This window comes from Pelmatolapia mariae, linkage group LG17, assembly GCF_036321145.2.
Source record: "Pelmatolapia mariae isolate MD_Pm_ZW linkage group LG17, Pm_UMD_F_2, whole genome shotgun sequence".
In the NCBI taxonomy this organism is placed as follows: Eukaryota; Metazoa; Chordata; class Actinopteri; order Cichliformes; family Cichlidae; genus Pelmatolapia; species Pelmatolapia mariae.
Genome location: NC_086242.1, coordinates 37,358,925 through 37,382,334, shown reverse-complemented (window position 1 = coordinate 37,382,334; position 23,410 = coordinate 37,358,925). Strand labels below are relative to the sequence as shown.

Sequence of the window (23,410 nt, the reverse complement as noted above, 5' to 3'; positions counted from 1 at the left end):
GCCCTCCAAGTGAATCACAGTGACAGTAAGCACCTGCAGTCTGCTTTACAGACATTCAGTTTTCATTTGCATCACTACTGCTGCCCTTTACTCTCCATTCAATTGCCCTTTTGGTTCTTGTGTGGGGTTTTGTGTGCTCATGTTCAGTTTCCATTACAAACCACACTCCCCAGGGGACATGGTTTCAAATGTTGCACAACTGCGCCATCTGCTGGAACAAGCACTTCATAGGCCACATTCCCAGTGTAGTCTGAAAAGTAATTTCTGGGGCTTGTGTTTTTTGTTTTGTTATTCAGTATCTTTTGTTGGTAATCATAATGAGTGGGTTATATATAACACAAAGAAATCACCTGCTTTTCAAGTATGATGGCTTCATTATGATCAGTCCAGTTCTTTTTTGGTCCCTTAAATTACATTTATAAAACTGCTGTGATATTTGTTATTCAGAATTTCTGACACTCTTGGCCAAATCTGTTTTGACAAAAGAAATTTTTTCATGTCAATGAGACTTTAACAGGATAAATGAAGGAAATACAAGTCACTTTCCCAAAGAACAGGTATATTCAAGGCACTAAATGAAGCCAACTCATTGGCATAAAACTGATTAAATTGGAACTCTTATTTTAAACACACAATACTTTGTCAGGACCATTTGTGATATTTTATGATGCACGACTACAAGTTTAAAATAAAAGTGCCAGGGCATGCAAATTTACTTTGATGGCAACCTAATAACCATGCTGTAGTTTCCGGGTGATAACAAGCAAAGCATTGTGTTGATGTGAATGACAGATTTAAATATTCTACAGACAAAAACTTGGAGAGGGGAGAGAAAAAAAAAAGTCAGCCATCACATACATGTTTAACCAATTTATTCATGAACATACACGTACAGTTATTGAGTACATTAGTATTTTGTAGCATAGCATTTTGCCTTGACAACAGCTGCTCAGAAGGACGCCCCCACAGAAATCCAGTCAGTCCATTTCCAATGAACATGATCTGGATACTCCCTGCAAAATGCCAAGTACCCTGGATCTCCACAGTGGACATGATGATGCCCCAGTGACAACCAACACATGGCTGTTCTCACAACCGAGGGGAGAGAAGGGGGGGGGACGCTAAAGGACTGGGGGGAGCAAGGCTACTGTTTCATTTCAGTTCCTCTCCTGGCTTTAAGTATTGCTCCGACAACCTTTTCCAAGGCATTCTGGGTAACAAAGGAAGCAGGTTTGGGTGGGCAGGGTGGTGGGTCATGAGCCAACACAATGGCCTTATCACACGCCCCCATTTCTTTCACAGTGATAAAAATGAACCGTGACCTCAGCTACTGGGCTCAGGTTCACATGAGACATGAATTGGTTACATGAGGGGGGTAAACAAACCGAAGAGGGAAAAAGTGAGCTGAGCCCAATCTTGACACTCCACCCCCTCCCCTTGTCATCCACTGTGCTACATCTGCCCAACACTGTTCCTATAAAGCTTCCCTGAATGGGACTAGTGTGCCTCCCCCGACAACAACGGTAATTCACTTTAAACCAAATAGCACAACTTGAACTCTACAGAGCGGGGCTACAGCAGCCCCCCCTCTCACATCCCCTCAGGTATGGGGTGGGAGGAGTCAAAGGGCTGCTCACATTGAATAATTGTACAGTTAACTGATGACAGGACACCACTGGTACACCACACAAGTAACAAAGTGCTATAGAAAAAGACGACAGCCACACTACTGCGAGCCTTCGAGGAGCCTGAAGCGTGAGGTTATTGGGGCTGTGTCCCCAAACTAGGCCATCCTGACAAACTGTCTCACCCCACCTTCCAGAGATTTCTTAAGATAAGGAATGTTCGAGAGTTGGCTGTAGAGAGCCATAGGAGCGAAGAAGTCACTGCAAACGTCAGTTTTTATATCATTTTAACAGTCCGTCCGGTGGAAGAATGGCAGACTCTTTAAGAGAGGTTCACTAATGGGGCCAGCCAGTCTGTTTACCGGAATGTTTAAGCGGAAAGCAGTTGAGCACAGGTGGCACAGGAATTCCCAAAGAAATTGTGGGGGAGGGGGAAAAAAAAAAAAAAAAAAAAAAAAAAAAAAAAGAAAAGTCGGGTGAGAGGGTGGCAACTGTGGATCCCACAGAATAAACTGGAATGGACACTCAGGTGCAGCTAACACATCCGTCCTGTCTGGAAATGCTACAGTGCTTTGTGTGTTCTCTTTTAAGTGCTCAAGTCCCCGCTAAGAGTTTAGAAAACAAAAGCTAAAATAAATCACTGGGACAACCTGGAATTTAGCTGGGAGGAGAGGATATATAGATTGGTGTCGCCGCAATGCCAGTCTAAACCACAGCTGTTGTCTAAGAGCAAATACAACAAAAGACTTCACAAGAACCCAAACTAGTTTAGCAGTGAAGAAACAAGTTCATGCTTTTTGAGGGAGGTTATCTTCCTGCAGTCTAACTATTGTACAGAGAAGGAAGAGAGGGGAAAACAGGTCTAGTAAAATACTATGTATATCGAGCCACACTGCTCCCAGTATATTACCATGAGTTTTTGTAACAAAAATCTTGAAACCTTTTTTTTCTCCAAGTTCTCTACCAAGAAAAATACAAAACATTATAAGGCGGTAAGTAACTATTTTTTTTTTATTTTTTATTTATATATTTCTTCTTTTGAGAAGCCGTTACAGTGCAGTTGATCCTCGAGGCCGCCGGGTCAGGCTTCACTGCTGCTTGCACTCAGCTGGGGGGGCTGCATCCTTCTGTAAGAAACAGGATGGTGGGTGTTAAGATGAAGGCCGCTCCATACAGACTCATTCAAATGGCACGTACGCAGTCAAGCCACTCCACCACACTCAAGCAGCTACAAACTCAAAATAACTTCTCACCTCAGCTATTTTTAAATGCAACAGAAATGACAAGGATGTGATGACTGACACATTCACATTAGACAGACAGCAGTATGAAAATACTTTTTGTTAAACAGTATTGATGCAAATAAACATCAGGCCAGGGATTCTTTAGGGTGCTGGTGAGACCATTTTAAAGTCTAAGTGACATGACTTTCAGAGGATCGAGTGCACTCCCGTGGGAAGCTCCAGCAGCAGGTTAGCTTAGCAGTAGGCTGGCTCTGCTAAGCTAACATTTTTTCTAATTATCATATGCAACTTGTGACCTTTAAGTGCTTCATATAAATCTTTTGTATCAGCATGAGGCAAAATAATGACAAACCTTAGATAGCCATTTCAAGTTTTTCTTCTGGAGTGTAAGAGTAAGAGCACTCATGATGAAAGCTAAGCTGACCACAGGTGTGAGGGAGATAAAGTGCTTAAATGGATAAAATAAAGCCAGATGTGTATGGCTTGGAGTTTTATAGTGCCCTGAGTGAGCTGTAGGCATTGCAAGTATTTCTTTTACACAGCTAGCAGTTCCTGTCATTTTTACTTTACTACAGTCTAAAACAGTCGTGACTGGGAAACTTCAGGGGGCTGTGCGCTCATGTTTGAGTAAGGACCACATCCCCACCCACCAGCCTCTACTGCACAAAAACCATCAGCTGCCAGCATCCCCAACAAGCCAGCCTAACTTGCTAGTTTCAGCAATATTACAGTTCCTGCTTTAACGCACATTAGTTGGCATCTACCAGGAGCATGTCAATCTTATGCAACTCTTAAAGCACATACCCTCAGACATTAACCTTCATCTTTCAGCACTCACATGTTACTAAGCACTTGAGAAATCAGTGTGAGCCTAAAATCTTAGAAGGGTTTCCAACATCATAGAATACACTTTCATTCTCTTACTGTCAGCTGTGCCAAAGGATTAAAGGATTATTCTGTTCCATTTATCAGCACATTCATCCAGTAAACACATTTCTACTCATCTACTTGATGCATTCTGACTTAAATGTTGCCGTTTGAGAACGCCGAAATGTATTTTGATGCCTTAGGAAATGACAACTTGCAGATCTCTCTGAAACATTACAGACATGATAGATCTCATTTTAAGAAGAGCTGATGGATCTTCTTGATGGGGTGTGTCAACAGAACAATCTGCTGTCCTCAGTTTAACTTATGGTGAGGAAAGAAACTCAGCTCAGTAATCTTCAACAAATGCAGACAAATACTGGAGTTTCGAGGCCTCCATCACTGTGTGAGATAATCTCATAATGAGTCCTCTGGAGGACAAAATAATGATAATGGTTTGTTCACTATAAAATAAAATAAATAAAAAAAAAACAGATATTTCTGTGTAACTTGTTGATTAGAGGCTGATATACCAACATCAAACCAGCTAACTGCCAAAGATTCAGTGACTGAAAATTTAGCTTCAAAATCTCCACTGGTTAATTAAATTAACAATGGCTGGGGTATATATATATATTTTTAAACCAGCAAAGTTGAATAATGGGACTCCGTATCAACAGTACAAACTTTGGAGAGACCCAAACATCTGCCATAGGAGCCCATTTTCCATTAGCCCTTTCAAAATAACAAATGTCAACACTTTAAACATAAACTCAGGGACTTTGGATCAAATCAATTAGCTGCCAAACAAACGAAACACTGGGGCAAATTAAGGTTTAAAAAGCACACAGAGGATAATTAAGCCCCCGGCACACTCAGGGTGGGACGTCCTTGGAGTAGACATTACACACTTGCAGAGGTGATGATGGCACGCTGCAGCTGTTCAAGGCTGCTCTTCATGGCCTGATGCCACACACATTACTACAGAGTGAGGTCGTTGCTGCCACCGTTCAACACATGTGGCTTTTAATGAGCGTTTCAAAAAAACGAATGCCCTGTCTGTAACCAATACCACTGCTGCAGCATCTGAGCTTCTTTCTCCATATACTACCAGAACTCCAGTTTCTAATGGATTGTAACAGGCCCTTTAGAATTAAGAGCACTTTTGGGGACATTTGAGAGCCATTTAACCAGACATTAAGACATTACAGCAGCCCTGTATTAGAGCATGTAGATGAAGGAAAACAAAGGACGTTCATGGACGAACAGACCAATGACATTTAAATGGGAATTCACACACAGATAAACAAAAAGGACATTTTTGCCAAACAAAATCATCACCCTGATGAACTAGCCTGTGTTTGTGCATGGGAAGAGTTCAACATGGTGGGGACAAAACAAAGGAGGTTGGGCTCGCTTCAACATACAGAAATGATACAGGTGCAAATGCAGAGCTCTAATATGGGTTAAACTTCATGAAAAAAAAAAAAAAAAGCCAAACCAGTGAGTTAGTAAGTCAGGATAGTGTTAACACAGCAGCCGACGAAGGGTGGAGAGAGACAAAGATGGAAAAGCCATAACCCAAAATCAAAAGGTGTGGGGGTGGAGGGTGGTGGGGGTGTGATGGTGGAAAAGCTGACAATTCATGAGCTGTACCTACCAGGATAGGGTTATTTTTCTACAGTCACCACTTAAACCTAGTGAGGAAAAATTTAAAGAGTAGCTGACAAAATATGCCAAAGTGACAGGTGATGAAGACACATTAATGAATAGGAGAAAAAAAAAAGCCAAACTAGCAGAATACAGAATGTCAGATGTTTTAGTTGAGCAAAGAAGCAGCAGAGCTCATGCTTGTTTACATGCTGTGGTGTCAAACTCAGCTTCTTCAGTTTGGTGTAATTCAAAGTTACTAGTCTCAGGCCAAATGAGTCAACACACAAAGTCATGCAGGTAACCCCTCAAAAACCCTACCTTACAAATATGACTACCTACAAAAGGACACTTTGAGTCCATTGATCAGAGACGTTCATGCATCTTGCTGCCGTTTCCAGTGCTTTTGTTTTTTTTTTCAGCTGCATTACCTTCATCAAGAACGCAGTGATGCAGAGAATCTCAGTGAACAAAGAGCCCCGCAGGAGACAACCTGTTATTTTGTGTCTCAGTGGGACTAGGCCAAATCTCATCAGATTTGCACTTCATTTGGTGTGTGCATGCCCACTTCTATTCAAATGGTTAAAGATGGGTACAGAATTTCTGGCCCATTAAAAGCTGCTGACCATGACGGGTGTTCAAGCAATGTTAAACTGATAAATACTGTATAATGTTGTCTTTACAGTCCATGCATTTTCAAGTTTATTTCTAATGCAGTGAATGTTTACTGACAGGTGATGAAGGACCCCTGGCTCTCAGTCACAATACTTTACAAAGTGGCTCAGCGCCGTGCAAAGTAACCATAATGTAGTAAAGACACATAGTAGTAATAATTGGACTGTCACAATAAACACAGCTGGTGTGTTCAGGTTACAGTAAATTTGGAATCCTAGGGACGTAGGCAGCATCGGCAGCTCTGGGTGAGGAGGGGAAAAAAAGCACCTACTTTAACTTGATTTATGACTTTAATATTGCAGTCATTTGTGACTTAAATCCATGTTTTATATCCAGTCTAAGGTTTCGACTAAGATTGACGTGGTTTCCAGATGAATTTGTTTAATAGGTGATGAAGTAAACTGCTTACTGGCAGATAGATTTTGATACGTTTCTGGGCAGTTACCATAAAATGAGGTAAAATCTTGTCCAAATGTGGCAGAAAAATGGCAGAAAGCCTATTGGCTAAAATTCTGGACAACTAAAAATTCTGTACAAACTTGAAGGATTTTTTTCCTTGTGTCCTTTTGTTTCTGGCATACTGTATCTGTGTTACTTTAGCTTTAACAACAACATGCAGCATTCTAATTTCAACAACTTGTAAAAGTCAAACTAAAAATGGAGCGCTAAAAAGAGAAAATATCAACTGGATGCATTTTCTGTCTTAATCAGAGGACCAAACCAAGGTCACAACAGAACAGAAGCTGAAGCAAATTAAAGCTGGTGTAAAATGAGATGCATTTGTTGACAGTATGTATTCTGTATGTTGAAATCAGCTGTTCTCCACCTGCAGCTCAGGATCCTCAGGTGACAGAAAATTATGCAGAAAGATTCTGAACGCAGTGACTCATGAAGCTATCCATCGCCTTAAGTAAGAAAATCCTGAGCCAACAAAGTTGAGAACTGCTGAGTAAGGTCTTTTCTCACAGCACCAGAGATCTTTACAGACGTGTTCTCTCACCTTGGGATCATAGTCGGGGTCGTTCTCCTCGTCAGCCTCCTCTTCACCTTCCTGAACACACAGCACAGGGCAACTTCAGTCTACAACTTCCAAAATGTAAGCTTTAGTGGCGTGTGGTAGTTTTTTGGTGGTTTTACCTCATCATCTGCCTCCTCTCCCTCTTCATCATACTGTAAAAGAAAAACATTTGTTAAGAGCCAGGTTCATGCCAAATTAAAATGCTTATTTAAGTTGAATTAATTCCCAACTTACAACTCAATCACTTTGTAACCCCACCCAAGATATCAAATGCCCACACTCACATCATCGTCATCATCCTCTATGGCCTCTCCTGTGAAATAGAGCACCGCTCGGGGTACGATACGTTCGCGGATGAAGTGGCCAATTTCAAAGTCAGCAGCCAGAATGGCTTCCGAATCCTCATCCTGAAATCAGACAGTTTATTCATGCATTTCCTGAACAAAGTGAGAAAGCAACCAGAGCTGCCCCTGACTCAGCATTTCTATACAAATGGCATCTGAAGTGCATTTCCTCCTTGGAGGGAAGAATGGGTACAAAACTGATTACAAATCCTCTGGCCTGTCAGTCACTAAGGTTTGTCTTTAAGATGTGCCAAGATGCAGCTGGAGTTAGTTTGTGATAAAATTTGAATTTTGTCAAAATCAAATGTTGAGAAAACAGTTTGTTGCCAAACTCTAGTGGCTTTGCTTGTAGTATTACTCAATATTAAGATTCACAGACCAGCCACTCTGGCAACCTTGACTGTAGTTACTTATCTGGGTCACCAAATCATGTTTTTAAGTCACTACATAATGTTTGAGGTTAATGGAAGTGTACGTCTCGTATAAAGAAGCTCGAGTTAATATCAAAAGAAATCCCAGGTGAAACAGTGTGTAAAAGCACCAACTTACCAACTCGCCATTTTCTGGGACTGCAAAGAAAGCACAGATCAAAATGAAACAATGCAAACAAAACTCAGACTGAAGCAAACTCTGTATAGCAACGGTCAACTTTTCTGCCATGTCACTCTTACCCTCTGGTGGGGTGAAGAAGTTGAAAAAGGAGTCGTTGGGGACCGTTTTGGTGACCGTCCTGACCGTGCCACGGCCCTTGTGCTTTTGTTTCTTTTTGATTGTTTTCAATGTGACGTTCTTGCCCTTTGTCCAGTCAATCGTGCAGCTGTTGTCAAAAACAAGGAGCAATGGAAACAAGGTCAGGAGGCAGCATTTGAAATGTCAAATCTAAAAAACATCTGGGATGTACGAGTTATCCAGTAAGGACTTTCAATTATCCTCTGCCTCTCTGGTTGGAGAACAGAAATACGGGATTTCTGAATATTCATGAATATTGTATTCATGAATGGTGGGGGGGGGGGGGGGGGGGGGGGGGGGAGTTTGGTATACATTTGATTTATAAATTGTGACCTCGAGGTCACAGAGTTCAGACTCATCTCAGATATTTAGTAGATGCACCTATGGTATGACTTTCAAAGTCCTATGTCAGCTTGTTCGAGGCCACAAGCTGCCACGTTGCCCACTCAACAGCACCACCCCATCAGCCTGTGACAGCTGAGGTGTAAAACTGAAGAAATTATAAGCTCTTTGGCAGCATTTCATTATGTGCATCAAAAGTTGTTTAGAAAACAAAAACCTGAAAAAAAAAAAAAAAAAAAAAGAAAAAAGAAAAAAGAAAAGAAATCGCTGACACTCACCCTGTGCAGCTCATGATCTCTGGCCCATCGAAGGAGAAGGGGTCGTTCTCATCGGGCTCTGACCTCATCTTGTAGGTTTTTGTCAACATTGTGTTTGTGAAGAAGTCGTTTGGCTCGAAGTGGAACTCTAATGTGAAGCTCTGGTGAACACAAGAGGCTGATGAGCAAACAGTCAGACTGGTTTTAGCAATTTAAAGTATGAGAAGCACACTTACCATTGGCTGTCCTGGATCTGAGAATTTAACTTTAATGTCTTGTAAATGCTTAAGGATGGGTTCATCATGTTCCTGAGGGGAGGGAAGAATGGTGGTTTAGAAGCTAACACAGAAAAGCTGTTAAAAACCACACGAGCCAGCCTATACAGCTATTGGCCAGGAGGTGGAAGCAAACCCTGATTATTGAATTAGAGAAGTAGTCACTGTCTGTGACCCATTTTCTGTGTGTGTAAACCTACCTGCAGCATGTCACTGAGCAGGTCCACATTTTTGAAAACCGTTAACCAGAATTCAGGAATGCCTTTGGGGTCTTCTTTTTCCTCATCCTTCTTCTCTTCCTCCAACTTTGCCTTCTCCTTCATCTCATCCTGGTTAAAAGAGGTTTTCTTCTAAATATTTGTATGTGTGTTTGGTGAATAAACAAACCAAAAAAATATTTTGCGCCCTGTCCACATATACAACCACACAGCACTGAACAATAATGACCAAAAGGGGGTGTTTAAAAAAAAAACAACCCAAAAAAACAAAACAAAACTAGCTTCACATGCAGCACCATAGTACAGATTTAATCCACTCTGAAAAGCAGATGTCTGAAATCAGTGATGGTTGGATGCTGTGCTGTCACTTTGGGAAGACAATTGGGTCCACGCACGAAATGTGAAAGCAGAAAAATGCAGAAAGCCAAGTATTTAAACAGTAAGCATGCAGGTGTATTTGTCATCTGTCCCTGCTTACTTACTGTCAGCTCTTCCTCTTCATCCGCTTTCCATTCACATTCCTCATCTGTGGGCTCATAAGCTGCTTTCACTATGTCACTTCTCTGTGAGGAAACGAGAGAAGAATACCATCTGAATTACAAATTTACACATGCATTTATTTTATACTGCAAGTTATACCACAGCAAATCAGTTCTTACAAAATAAACAAATCCTGCATTCTGTGAGTTGTATGAGAACAAGCAATCTCTGTATTCTAATGGCAAAGTAGTCATTTCAAACAGTGTTTATTTACAGGAAAAAGTGCCTTTAACACTGCATTAGTGACATCAGAAACACCCAGAATAGCAGCTTGAAAGCGGTCCTCACTACAAAGGTGAAGGATCGTGCACTTATGTTACAAGAAGTACAACGGTGTGATCCAAATCCATAAAGGGGCTTTTTACAACCTCTTCTTTCATCACCTTCTGATGCAACACAAAGCAAACCTTTCAACACAAGTCAGCTTAAAGCATTTACTTGACTGTCAGTTAACATCTAAGAGGAACTATTTTTATAGTTGAGAAAACAACTCATTTCATTTCCCAGAAAAATTCTGGTCCCAGATTATCAAAGGTTTGCAGCATATCTGAGAAAAGCTGCTTTCTTGGCTCCACCACAGATGGAAGAATGATGCAAAAGCTATGGTTACTATAGATACACTTACACACATGGAGTGTGCTCAAACAGCAGACCAGAGCCATACGTTTTCTATGCAAGCTCTAAAATTCCCTGAGCTGCTTCTAAATCCTGATGTAGCTTCACAGATTCAAGAAAGTGTGCACTCGAGGCAAATGATGCTCAAGGAGAAAGCGTCAAACATCAGTATCAATGCAGGTCTAAACCTACTCATGTCCAGTTACAACGTGAGAGCTGCAAGTCTCTCCTTGCTCAAATCGAGTGCTTTGGCCCTCATCAAGCGCTCAGCAAATTCTTATATTTAATCAATATTTAGGTAAATGTATATGCAACCCAAGAGCTGTAGGCTTATGAGAGCTTTTTTTTTTTTTTTTTTTTTTAATATTTGGACTGAATAAAGACGACATGAATTTAACTTTATCCATAGTAAGTGGATGCAACATGCGTGCCGACATCCCAAAACTGGGTGCAACTTTCTTCTGAAGAGCAGAATTTGTGATTCAACAGTTCTTCCAAAAACATAAAAATAAATACATTCTAAAAAGACAGTTTTTAAATTGTCATTTATGTCATAAGTCGCTGTAAAGGGAAGAGCCATACAAAATTAGGCTTCTGGTCTTACTGTGAGTGACTAAAGAGTGGCTGTATCACGCTGGAACACATAATACGCAGTAAGTTTTACTTTGTAGTGACAAACCATGACTTCTTTACATAGTATACACAAAACCAAAAACATACTTTGTCGAAGAGGGGCTGGTAGAGGGCAGCATACTTTCTTTCCAGCTCATGTACTTCCTCGTAGAACTTCGCTTCAATGTGGGCGCATTTGACCTGCAGGTTCTTGAGAGCATTGACACGTCTCTTTACGACCTTTGGTAAACTGAGGGAGGACACATGAACAGAAGACATGAGGACAATCCTGGTTATTGAAAAGTAATATTTAAACTCCAAGAAAAGAGTATGGATATCCACTTGATTGTCATTCGCTTTCTAGCCCTTACAAAAAATTTTAAATCACAGGGGGAACAAAAGTGATTGAGGCAAATAGTGGCCCCCTCTTCAGAAGTTAATCTGCAGAGAGCTTTGGAGAATGGCAACAAAGTGCACAGACACACTGTCCCCAGAGGATCCATAGTGAGTCAGGATGGCCTTCCAAGAAAACATTTTAAACACAGTAAAACTATGCTGAGAACTGCTTTTATTCAGATTTGCTTCATTTAACATCAGAGTGAGGAAAAGGCGTCGTTTTTTTAGCAGATTTACTTGGTGGACACTTGGGGAACTTCTAGCCTTGTAGCCTGGTTCTTGCTGTAGATGAGAGAGGGGTTACTCCTCATGTCTTACAAGGTCACTTCCATGTTTGCTTTTAATGACAGACAGTTTATATTTTTAAGACGTAAACTGAAACGAACACAAAACCATTTCATCACATCCATGCTTCTCATTTCCAACTCATCGCAGACTTATTTTGTAGGATGCTACCGATTCCATTCAGCTAGCTTTCAATTTAGTGCATTTATCTGATGGTGGAATAAATTCTCCATCCTGTAATGCAAATCTGCTCTTTCTGCTTGTTCTTTCACATCAGACCCCATGTTTCTGCATTTGAAGGTGCACATCTCTGCGGTCCTATTTGGACACCCTGCAACTTTAACATCCTAATTATATCTTTAGAATCTGTTGAATGATCTCGCAGAACAGTTAACCAGACTCAGAAGTGCAGAGAGACTGCACCGAGTCAAGTTTCTCTGCAGTGTGGTAAATTAGAGACGCTTGCACTAGCCTGGCAGGGGAATGCGTGTTTGAGTCCCAAGTGCTGGGATGCAACCGGTGAGTTTGGTGGTGACTGCCAAACACTTGACATGTTGATCAAAGAGCTGCTTGCTGATGGTTTTGCTGAAGAGAGGAGCAGTGGGTGGCTCAGCCCTGTAGCCAAGATGCACAGCGACGCTCACAACCTAGCATCTCAGAAGCCCCAACCACTGACTGAACTGTCGCCGTTTCAGCAAGCATCCTTCAGTGTGGTTTTTGTTAAAAGTATCTCCTCCACTTGGATTATTTTCGTTTTAACTATGACTCACGTCAGCTGTGATTACATTTCCTGGACTCAGGCAACAAATTGATCCATGTTAACTCAAGTGACTACACAAAATAAAGTCATTGTACAGCTATTCGCCCACTAAAGCAGCCCTCATTATTTACAACTGATGCCAGTACTATGCCCTGAAATGCACAGTGCCCCACTGTCCTTTTTCCACAACACCATTGTATGCATTTATTTTAAAGGCTCTCTGGTATGCTGTTTTATGAAGGACACCAGGTGCTCACAGCCACTTACACTGAGAAGGAGCAGTGCTAGACTTTGGATTTTGCATTTTAATACGAACAGACAATTTTGTCTTGTTTGAACTTCTGTTTAATGTTTCACTGCCTACAGTCTGGAAGCGGTCTGTAACACATTAAAATGGGTTTTCCTATTACCATACATCTCACCTTTATGTGCCTCAGCATACCCAATTTAAAACCAGCTGTCCTTACAAAGTGACGTTTGAAACTCAACATGCGTTCTTCCTTCATTGCATCTGAGATGATAATAGCTGACCTCGCCAGGGGCTGAGGCTTCCCACTTCAATGTAAGAAGCCCACCTGCTTCACACTGAAACCCGGTTGTATTTCTTGGGCCATGTAGTGTCACACTGGTAGACGCTCATCAACTCATGACTCGCTTGTTTTGACTGTACCGTTGATGTTAACCGCTGATGTGGCTGACCTCAACTTCAAACTGATTTGCATTTCTACTCAACAAGGTGTAGTCACCATTTCAGATACTCATCAGTATGCTAAAGCATGTAGATTGTAGGTGGATGTTTTTGATTGTCTATTTGCAAGGAAGTGATTGCTGTAACTGATGGAAAGCCCACAGCAACAGTTGCCAACAGCCAGACTTAAAAAAGAAAAAAAGCAGGATCTACTGAACAAAATTTAGTGAATACCACTCTTGCATAAAAACCTTAATATAAAAACAAATACAAAGTCTGTACATTATTCTCAATTCAGAGCTGCCTGTGTGCTGCTCAGGCAAGACAAATGAGCCATCCCTCACCTCTCCATGTACCCTGATGGTGAGCCATTCAAACCATCCAGCCTCTCCTGCAGCGCAGCCAGGATCTGTGGATTCTGCATCATCTGGACAGTCAGCTGACGAGCTGAAGAGAAACATAGTGAAAAGAAATCTATGAGCAGAACTTGAGCATCATCTCAGAACTGATGTTGAGTGGGATTCACTTAAAACTACACTCAAATATACTGATTTATAATTGAAACCCAAATCAGGAGCTGCACAATAACAATTTTACGATTGTTTTTGTAACCATTCCATCACTGCTCGGTGGAGTGCTCTTAAGTACTTTGCTTGTTGTATGCTTTAAAGTGTGGACACAGAGGTTGATGTCTGGTTATGTGCATTATGAATGTTGCATATACATATATGCTCAGCAGTCAAAGAGTGCTCTTCCTTTGTGCAGCCAGACAGGTGACAGATGGTACAACCCAAGTGTCCGACACATTGCTCACACCTATCAAAGCTCAGTCAGATTGCTGCTGGCAGGTGAGAAGATTAAAAAGACTGGAAGTCACTTTTCTCTGCTAGCACATCCTGGACATTTTCCTTGTGTTACAAGCCAAAAATCAGTGAGCTGTCTGGGATGCTGCACTGAGTCAAATAAATAAATAAGCTTCTCTGAATTTAGACAAAATCAGCTTCTTAAGCAGATGCTTTAATGTAGAATTCTGTAGTAGACCAAAAACACAAGAAGGGGGCTGTTATGAAGTGACAAAACAAATGCTGCTCCCCTTGTGACAAGAGGTCACCACAGCAGGTAGCGCCACATGTTTTTATTTGGTATAGTTTAACCCTGGATAACCTTCCTGAAGAAACCTTAAAGTGGATTTGTGTCTCTGGCTGAAACTGAACCACTGACCTGTGTGTAAACCACCACATTAGATTGTTTTAGAGAAGCATCACTACACCTTTACAAACTGATCCCCCTGTAGTCTTCAATTTTTACATTTGAGGTTTTAAAGCTATACAGACTTAAACTGGGTCACTGAGGGGGATTTGAATTATGTTAAAACCCATTTGCAGCACTGTCAGAATTAAGTTAACTAGCAGTTGTAGCACATTTCTCAAGTTATGTAAATGCAGGGGCAAGTTCAGCAACTATAATTGACCATGTTGTTAAACTGACACACACCAAAAAAAAAAAAAACTCAAGTCAAAGTCTATCGGCTCAGCTTACTGGAACGACTGTCGTAGTAACTGAATTTCAACCAAGGTGCCGCTAATACACAACCAGCAATAAAAACTTGTTTTTAATCATTACCAAATCTACCAACTACAGGAACTGTTCTATAGTGCATCCACACACTACAGAAACTGTACTACACCACAGTACCTGTGCAACTGAAGCTACAGCATTACTGAAACCCTACAATAAAGCAGAGGAGTATCTGCAGGGCGTGGGGTGCTTCATGTAATTAATAGATTTACATTCAGCTCAAACATCAGTTAAAAATCTCAAATGTTCAGAGCTTGCGATTCCCAAGTTACAGGTGTTCCACAACCGCCCTCATGTGTGAAATCTCAAAAGATTTCTTAATGAGGGTCTACACTGCATGTTAACGCCAGCAGGCTGCAACCATGTCTTACTCATGCATTTATAATCCTCCCCCAGCTTCTAGGCCTTGTGTACAGATTTCCTTAAAGTGCGGCCGCCGTGACAGATCAGTCGTAGGCAGCCAGAATCAGTCTTCTTTCAAGTCTGGCTTTTAAAAGACTGCTCAAACTAGCTATAAAAAGATAGGCCCAAGCAGCAATCTATATCTAGCTACAATAAGCCGGGAGTAGGCCAATATGTGAGGAGTCGTCGGAACCATTGAGGATCAAAGAATGCATAAACAGCATCGAGATCCCAAAATAAAACGGATCAGTGCTCCCAGCTCTCAACCAGAATTTAGAATCATGTCATGCAAAAAACTCATGTTTGATTTAAAAAAAAAAAAACCCACAGGCTGAGGTACATTATGGGCTATGAGATGTCTGAACTGTGTAGCTTGTCAGGAAATCTAACAGGATTGCTACCAGCACTGTACACGAGTTAACAACTGTAACAAATACTGTTAGCATCCCGGCTTCTGTCGTGAGGACACTGCTATTAAAAATACAAAATTAATCCACTAGGTCTTTAGTTTCTCAAGTATCAGAAGTGCACAATATTGACCTGTGCTGTCCATATCCTGGCCAATGTTCCCTCTAAGCTGCGCACGTGCGCAATTGCGCACTGCTGGCATGGTCTCTGCGCACAGAAAATCTGCGTTGCGCACAAAAAAAAAAAAAAATTAACCTGAATTGAAATTAAAATGAATACTTTAACAATTCTGTTTTGCAGTGTTAGTCAGTGAGTGACTGGCTGCTCCCGTATGGGATTAGAACGATGCCACCTTATCCCATAGTCCAGCCAATAATGCGATTCACATTCGTATATACGCAGCTAATCAACGTGGTTGACAGGCTATGACAGCGTCCTTATGTGCCAGTGTTTTAGCTAGCAAAGCGGCGTGGCTGATGTGGAGTGAAACCACGTTAATGACAACGTGTACAACCATTGGAGATGTGAGCAGGACAGACGGAACAATTGACGGAAAAAGTGTGGACTTTATACCAGTTTTTAAATTGTGTTGATAGGCCACGTAAAACCAGAGTTATGATAAAAAATATGCAATGTTTGGTTTTCTTCCTGAATACTATCGTTTATATTTACTGCGGGAAGAAACGGTAAAAACGGCATTTTACAAGGAAAACGCTCGAAAGCACTCTCCACCTGTGAGCAAAACCAAAACCAACCCCCCCTCCCCCCTTTCCTATTCGTCGAAAAAAGTACCATGTCGACCAATCAAAAAATGATATGGCAACGTGGCATCTAATTGTTAAGAAACGGGGGGAAGTTTTAGGAGTGACGGCGGTGTTCTGAGATGTGAGAGATTTGAGACGTTTAGCGCAAATCTTGTGTAGTTAGTGTGTAGTGTAGTCAATAGTTTTGTTGTGTGTGTCAGAACAATGAGGCGACTGCTGAATGTTACAGGTGTTACAGGAGTGATACATGTCCTGTTGTCAGGCCTGCAGGTCTCAGGCTGTTGTTCTCCTTTATCTCATAGTGGACAGAAATTATTTTTTGGAGTGGCACAAATAATTTGTGTGGCATCAAATTTGATGCAGAACAGCTGATTGTTCTGTAAATAATTTGAAATGTTTGTTTAAAAGCGCATTGGCTGTATTTAAAAAAAAAAAATAGCTGCAAAAAACTTTGCAGCTACCAGACCACATACTCATAATACAAGTCAGAGCTTATATAGACTATTTTACCGTTTTTTCACAACCATAAGGCGCACTTAAAAGTCTCAGATTTTCTTCAAAAAGTACGGCGCACCCTATAGTGCAGTGCGCCATGTGTGTTGTAATGAGGACTTAGTAGAGAACACCATGAGAACGCTAAAGGGTGAAGTGTGGGCGTTGACTGTAGCGGTATATACGATCGCACATACCTGTATAAAAGAACAGGTATGTGCGTTATGCAGGACATCGTTGTTTTAACAACCCTGAAAATGGCAAAGAGACACGCTTACGAAGCACAGTTTAAACTGAAGGCCATCAGCTACGCGGAGGAACATGGAAATCGAGCAGCCGCGAGAGAATTTAAGATTAACGAATGACCCCACATTCCCCCACTTCTACATTTCACCTAAACCACAGAATATGCACAATTCAACTCTAGACTGTAAGTATACCGAGACTGCCTTACCTTTGCTGTTTTCATCTTCTCCCGTCTCCTCCTCTTCCACTTCCTCAACATCCTCCATATCTGCTGGGTCCATCTCAGCCTGATCTTTGCTGCTCAAGGAGAGAGGTGAAGGTCAGAAGGTGGAAATGTTAGCCAAAACAAAGCAGTACTTATGAAGGAACATTTAAGATTGGCCAAACTACTCCTGGCATCTTTTGGCTGATCACTGACCACTATGCCAGCCACATCATGTGGCAGTAATAGCATGACTAACAATGACTGGCGCTCTATGCTGAGAAGAGCCAACTGCCATGCTGACACACCTTGCCCAAGATCATCCTGATACTGAGTGAGGGCCAGCAGTGATGCTGTGCAGCTCTAAAAATTCACCAGTAAACAAAACTGGAGTCTGCCTTTACCCATGATGCTGCTCAAAGCAGTGAAACATGATGCCCAACTTCAAGATGCAGCACTATCACAGTTCAATACTGAACATAACACAGCTTCAGTAGCCCATCTCATCCTTCCATCAGGCTGCAGACTGTTGTGAAAAATCAATGCCCAAGAGTGGAAGAATTTAAGAGTCAAAGAGACAGCTTCCATCCGATTGGGCCATTGCTACAGAGCAATACATGTTTTAAAGGTGGCCTGTAAAAACACACACACATTTAAAAAACAAAAATGTAGCCCTAGCTGTTGGAGAGGTGTGTGGAGGAGTTCCTACTGCACTGCACCCTTAGATTTAACCTGAGTGGCACTTTCTGGATCTGAAAACTCAGTACCAGAAACTGCAGTTCCTCCAATGACCACATGAAGCTGGCTCCAAAAACAAGTCGTCCAACTACTGTAGGCTTCATGTTAAAAAGTCCGATTTCATATCATAATGAGTGTGCAACTATAAATCACTGCCTCTTTTGTAACAACGACACAGGAAAAGAAAAACAGAGTTGACAGAGAGGCCAAATGTTTAATTTTAGTTACCAACACCACATAATGTACTTACTTGTCGATGTCTGCCATATTAACCGAGTCTCAAGTGACGCTAGAAAGAAAGAACAGAACCAGTTAGCTTAGAAATCCTAGATGAAATGTAAAGCACACTTTATGTTATGCAACTTCTGTTCTCACAGTGGAAAGTTCAGAAGTAATGACCACAACCAAAATACGGCTGTCTTATCAGTAGTTCATCCGTCTCTTGAGCCTCATCTCTACCTTTGCACATCTTTTTCTAGTAAGCAGTTAAAGGGTAAATACCATCACTTTGAACAATTATGTAATATACTTGCCTGGCATTTCCACTAATATTAAGAACTTGCAGAAATGAAAGGCATCTGTGGGGGCATTGAGGATATTAATGTGCATTCAAGTTTTTAATTAGTACACTAAGATTTCTGTTAAACAACATTTACAACCAACTTCTAAGCTAATATAAAGATACTGGTTTAAATTTAACAGTCATTCATTGTGTTGTTAAACAGCTACTGGAATGTTATTGAGCACCTCCACAGTAAAAAAATAAATAGAAACAAATTTCTGCAATAAAACGCCCCACAATGTTGTTAGAGAACGCTAATAATAAACCACAAAAACTCGAGTTACTTCATATCAAGTCCCCTTCCCTTCTTATTACCACAAAAGAACTAAAATGATATATAGTTTTTATTGTATAATTTTAAAAATGTAAAACTGCAGCCTCACCATTTTGATGCAAATGAAACTAAACTGGCTGTATAAGTAATGCTACTCCTGAAAATAGTGCACACACAGCACTACCCTCCACTCCAGAGGAAATGCATGAAAAATGCATATAAAAGGAACCCTAGGCTGCAGTCAACACAGCACTGACAGCATCTCATGAAAGATCAAAGCAGAGCAGAGCCTTATGAGGCATTCACACACTGATTAAAAACAAAAGACTGAAAATGACTTTAATGCATATGAATGTCATTTTTTCTCATTAGTCCTTTGCCGATCAGTACAGCAGTCTGTTTAGCGCTGTGGCTACTATTACCTGCTATGATCAATATTCAAATAAACTTTACTAATCTCTACAAACACACCCATTCCCAAATAATTAAGTAAATAAATAATTAACTTCTTTTTCCAAAGAATTTTTATTAAACACTCAGGATTTGTCTAAATCCATCATATGCTTATTTTAAGAGTCCCATCCCAGTCTACATGGGATCAACCCTGGCTGTTAGTCACCCACCCCCTTGCCACTCAGCCAAGGCCACCTTCCCCTGAGAGACTGATTAGGGTGGCGGGTCCTTGATGCAATTCAGTTGCCTCTCCCTACAGACATATTCCAACTCCACCAGCTAGGAGTTTAGCCGCTTGACAGCAGTCCCTTTTCTACTCCTGTAGCCTGGTACAGTTTGGCTTAGCACTACAGGAACCAGTTCTCCACCAGCTCTAGGATGCGGCTTGCATGCAATTATGTCCCATGGAACAGGAAAAGAACTGCTAAAACTCATAAAGGATGGATCCGAGACTCACTGAAGAGGCAGCTGAGTGCCATGGAGGAACACATGAGCCAAAGTATTTTTTCCCCATTAAGAAAAAAAAAAACAATTATTCAATTTTTTAAAAGTGTAATGGACTTTGACTACCACTACTTTATCATGACAACGTTACAAGACACATTTTATATGAATCATCACTGACCTAGCAACACCTGAATGACACGATGGCATTTCAGCAGAGTGCAGATGATGGTAAAAGGTCTCTAATCCTTTTCCTGACTGCCATGTTCTTGCTGCTGTCCCAACTCATCAGCTCATTAACTACATTCACTTGTCATCCCAGGGGCAAATCTGTCCCTTGTTAGCCTGTAACACTAGCAGCTGCAGGGCTTCAAGAACTAAAGCCCAGGAGCTTATAATCTCTTACACTTAACTTTTGTCAAATTAGAATCGAAACCAAAAATCTATGTAGGTCTTTCAACCGAGCAAGGAAACTATTTCAACAAAGCAGCATATCATAACTGTTTATCTCAGGTGGGCTATATTCAGCCGATACGCCAAGATTATTCAGCTGCAGAGCTGATGTGACACTTTTAGCTTGGAAAAGTCACATGACAGATCAATGTGTTTCTTCCCTCTTGCAGAGGATAACTGATTCAGGGAGAAGCCTGCCTTGTTGGCTGGTTTGTGACTTTAATTACGTCCCATTTCTCAACTGAAACCTGCAGTCTGCCACTTTTGGAATAGCAAGAAACGTTTTTCAGGCTTTCACTTTTTAAGTTTACACTGACAAATGAATAAATTTGAAAGTGTCTAGGAATAATAAAAGCACATGTGCTTTATGTTACTCTAGGATGACACCCACCATCCCTACCACCTCTCTATTTCTCCAAATTATTGATAAGTACTGGAGAAAGCTCTTAGGACAAAAAAAAAAACAAACTTTCACTGTGCAGAATGAGATGACAGTGTTTTTAGTTGGGGTGGTTGGCTTATAAAGCACGAAAAAAAAGACTTGGGTATATTACGCACTGCAAGCAGGATAATACCAACCTGGAGCATTTTCTATCAAATTGCCCAGGCCAACCTGCGTCAATATCAACAGCATGCCTCATTGTTTAAGTCCCTAAAATACCTCAACTTGCTTTTTCATTGTGAAAAGTGATAACAACATCAGCGCTTCCAGAGTTATATGTGGCGATTCATTTGAACAAAAAAAACAGATTTAAGCTGCTCCCACCTTGTTTGGTGTGTAATTGCCATTAAAAAAAGAAAAAAAGACAACTTAAACCCACCTACCTACGTCTTCCCTAGAGAAGACTAATTGCAACACGGAGCAGCTAATTGATTACATTCTCCTAAAAACATCAAACTGGCCCAAAGACAGACCCTTACTCAAGATAGCCATTTCTTCTATCCCTGCCCAGCGACCACGTGTTGCATGCTGAAGTCATGTCGACCCATTCATGACTAACAAAAAGCCCCGGGTGGATGCCTGCCTGCTGAAACCACATTTCGGCTTCATTTGGCAGCTAACCTGTTGAAACGTTTACTCATTTTACCCACATAAAACAAGCCGGACCCCGGCTAGTGTACAGACCAACTTTAGCCGGCCTGCCTCAGTCTAGTATCAAAGAGCTCTTGTGTGTGCGCTGCTAGTTAAAGCTAGCTTGCGTGCTGCTAGCTCGATGCGCACTACTCGGGCAGAGCAAGTGGGAGGACCAGCTTCGACAGACACGGTGCTGTAACTAGAAAATATGGGCCAGTTAGGAAGTGGTGTCAACGCTCCAGCACCACGTTTTAACCAGCTTCCCCTTATGTAATAGAACCAACTACCCAATTCAACCAAACGCCGCGTGCCGTTATCAGTAAAGCTCAGTCTCGTGAACAGTCCCCCGTCCCCCTCCATCTCCACCCACCCATCCTCCACAAAAATAAAAATAAGGTCAAGTCCAAAATTACAAGATAGGAGACACGTGTCAACAAATGTCGAAAAACGCCGACAAGTGCCGGACTTGGCCAGCGTTTTGTCCTCTCTGCGAATGCAATGACTGGCCAAACAGTCCGGTGGAAGCGGACGAACATAAACGCTGTTTTATTGTTTTTTCCAAATCGCGTGTAACGTTAACACACATCATGGTGGAGCCAGTCTCAATGGCTGCTGCCACTGTCTGACTTGACTAGCATTAGCAAAAGCAGCGCTGTCACCCTCTTGCCACCGTTCGCTCATACAGTGGGACTGAAATTCAACTTCGGGGACGACGACCAAGTTTGGGGCGTTAGCGCCGAAGCCATTTCCAACTCCCGTCTCTTACCTTCGCTGTCTAGCCGGAGGCTGGTTTGGTTAGCGGCGCTACGCAGTGAAGCGGTCTAGAGGAAGAAAGAGACTCCGCTCCGATGGCGGTAAAAGGGAGAGAGATCCCGCCGCCTGCGCTCATATACATCCGACGTCATCACGTAAACCGGCAATCACCGGGGCAACGCTTTGCATGGGAGGGGCGGCGGTGAGGTTGCCCCTAGGGGGGGGAAAGCAGAGGATGAGGAAACATCGTTCCAGTCCTCCTCCTTATGGTCTTCTAATCATCTGGTTGCTGCTCTTCATCACCTCATTCATTCATTATCGTCACAACTCTCTCTTAATCAGCGTCTTAAACTTCTTCACCATTTCATTTCCAGTCATTATCTTATACCACGATTGTCATGATCGCAATAATCTCATCAGCGCCAGTACCAGCTCCATTGCCTTCATCGTGCAAGCAATCAGTCGTCTTCATCATTACTACCTGGGGAACTGATTACACTCATCATGGACGTTGTGACGCTCGTCCTTTTGCCATAATCTTCATTCTCAGTTTCCCCAGCAAGATTCGTGCTCCCCCTGTTATTAGCATCAAAATCACCATGTCTTCACCAGCATCCCCAGCCACTTTGACTACAACAAACCACACTTTGGGACCTTTTATTGGCGGTGTCTGTTTTAGTCATAAAAACTCTCAGACTTCAATGCTAATGTGTGTTTCAGCTGTTCTAGCTATGTTTTAGCTTTTCTGTGAAGCACTTTGTGATTTTTATCTTGAAAGGTGTTATGCAAATAAAAATTTACTTACTTTTTACTTTACTTACATGGTGACCCAACAACGTACTCACACTTTATGGTGGTTTGCTTAAAAATGAACTGTGTGTACACCGCTGTTACAGTGAACAATAGCACACCCAAAAAAGTTTTTTTTATAGATTGAGGACTTAAAATCTGAGATAGGTAATGGGGTGTGGTGGTTAGCACTCTTGCCTCGCAGCAAGTAGGTGCTGGGTTCAAATCCACCATCTGGCCAGGGCCTTCCTGTGTGGAGTTTGCATGTTCTCCCTTTGTCTGTGTGAGTTCTCCCTCTGGGTGCTCTGGTTCCTCCAACAGTCTAAAGGCATGCAGTTAGTGGGGTTAGGTCCAGTGGTGATTCTGTCTATCAATATAAGCGAAAATTTATCAGGTGGTTTTCAAGGGAAAGTGTATGCCGCCGGTTAAAAAAAATAGCCTACACACATTTGAGTGATGACATATCTCAAAACAGAGACAGCCTGATAGAAAACCTCTTCCTAGTGACCCGGAATGAAGCCAGAAGCAAAGACTGGAAGGATTTCACTGTGATTCATCCATCAGGCAGCACCGGACTCAGTGTTACTAACACCAGGCACACTGCTTGGCTTCTACCCTCCTCTGAGCAATACCTGGC

At 41.7% G+C, this 23,410-nt stretch overlaps 1 protein-coding gene across 2 annotated transcripts; it reads right to left on the bottom strand.

Annotated features, from left to right (window-relative positions):
• Positions 1–855: 855 nt before the first annotated feature.
• Positions 856–22,123, bottom strand: nap1l1 (nucleosome assembly protein 1-like 1). 2 transcript variants are annotated; one of them, XM_063500462.1, is made up of 16 exons: positions 21,998–22,123; positions 18,221–18,259; positions 17,239–17,327; positions 13,485–13,587; positions 11,120–11,261; positions 9,727–9,807; positions 9,227–9,355; positions 8,988–9,059; positions 8,773–8,912; positions 8,095–8,240; positions 7,973–7,992; positions 7,364–7,486; positions 7,199–7,231; positions 7,062–7,112; positions 5,397–5,433; positions 856–2,752 (listed from the first exon to the last, which is right to left on the bottom strand). In XM_063500462.1, the coding sequence occupies exons 2-15, from the start codon at positions 18,235–18,237 to the stop codon at positions 5,428–5,430; spliced, it is 1,152 nt and encodes a 383-aa protein (XP_063356532.1). In that variant the 5' UTR covers positions 18,238–18,259; positions 21,998–22,123; the 3' UTR covers positions 856–2,752; positions 5,397–5,427. The 2 variants fall into 2 exon arrangements, with proteins under 2 accessions (XP_063356532.1, XP_063356531.1); XM_063500461.1 differs by lacking the exon at positions 5,397–5,433.
• Positions 22,124–23,410: the final 1,287 nt, after the last annotated feature.

What these genes read in the sequence shown, in the direction of transcription:
- nap1l1 (XM_063500461.1), bottom strand. An exon ending in AGAAGATGAAAACAGCAAAG is followed by an intron (nt 13,588 to 17,238) that starts GTAAGGCAGTCT and finishes GTTTCTCTTCAG; the next exon opens with CTCGTCAGCTGACTGTCCAG. An exon ending in TCCCAGAAAATGGCGAGTTG is followed by an intron (nt 7,487 to 7,972) that starts GTAAGTTGGTGC and finishes GTCTGATTTCAG; the next exon opens with GATGAGGATTCGGAAGCCAT.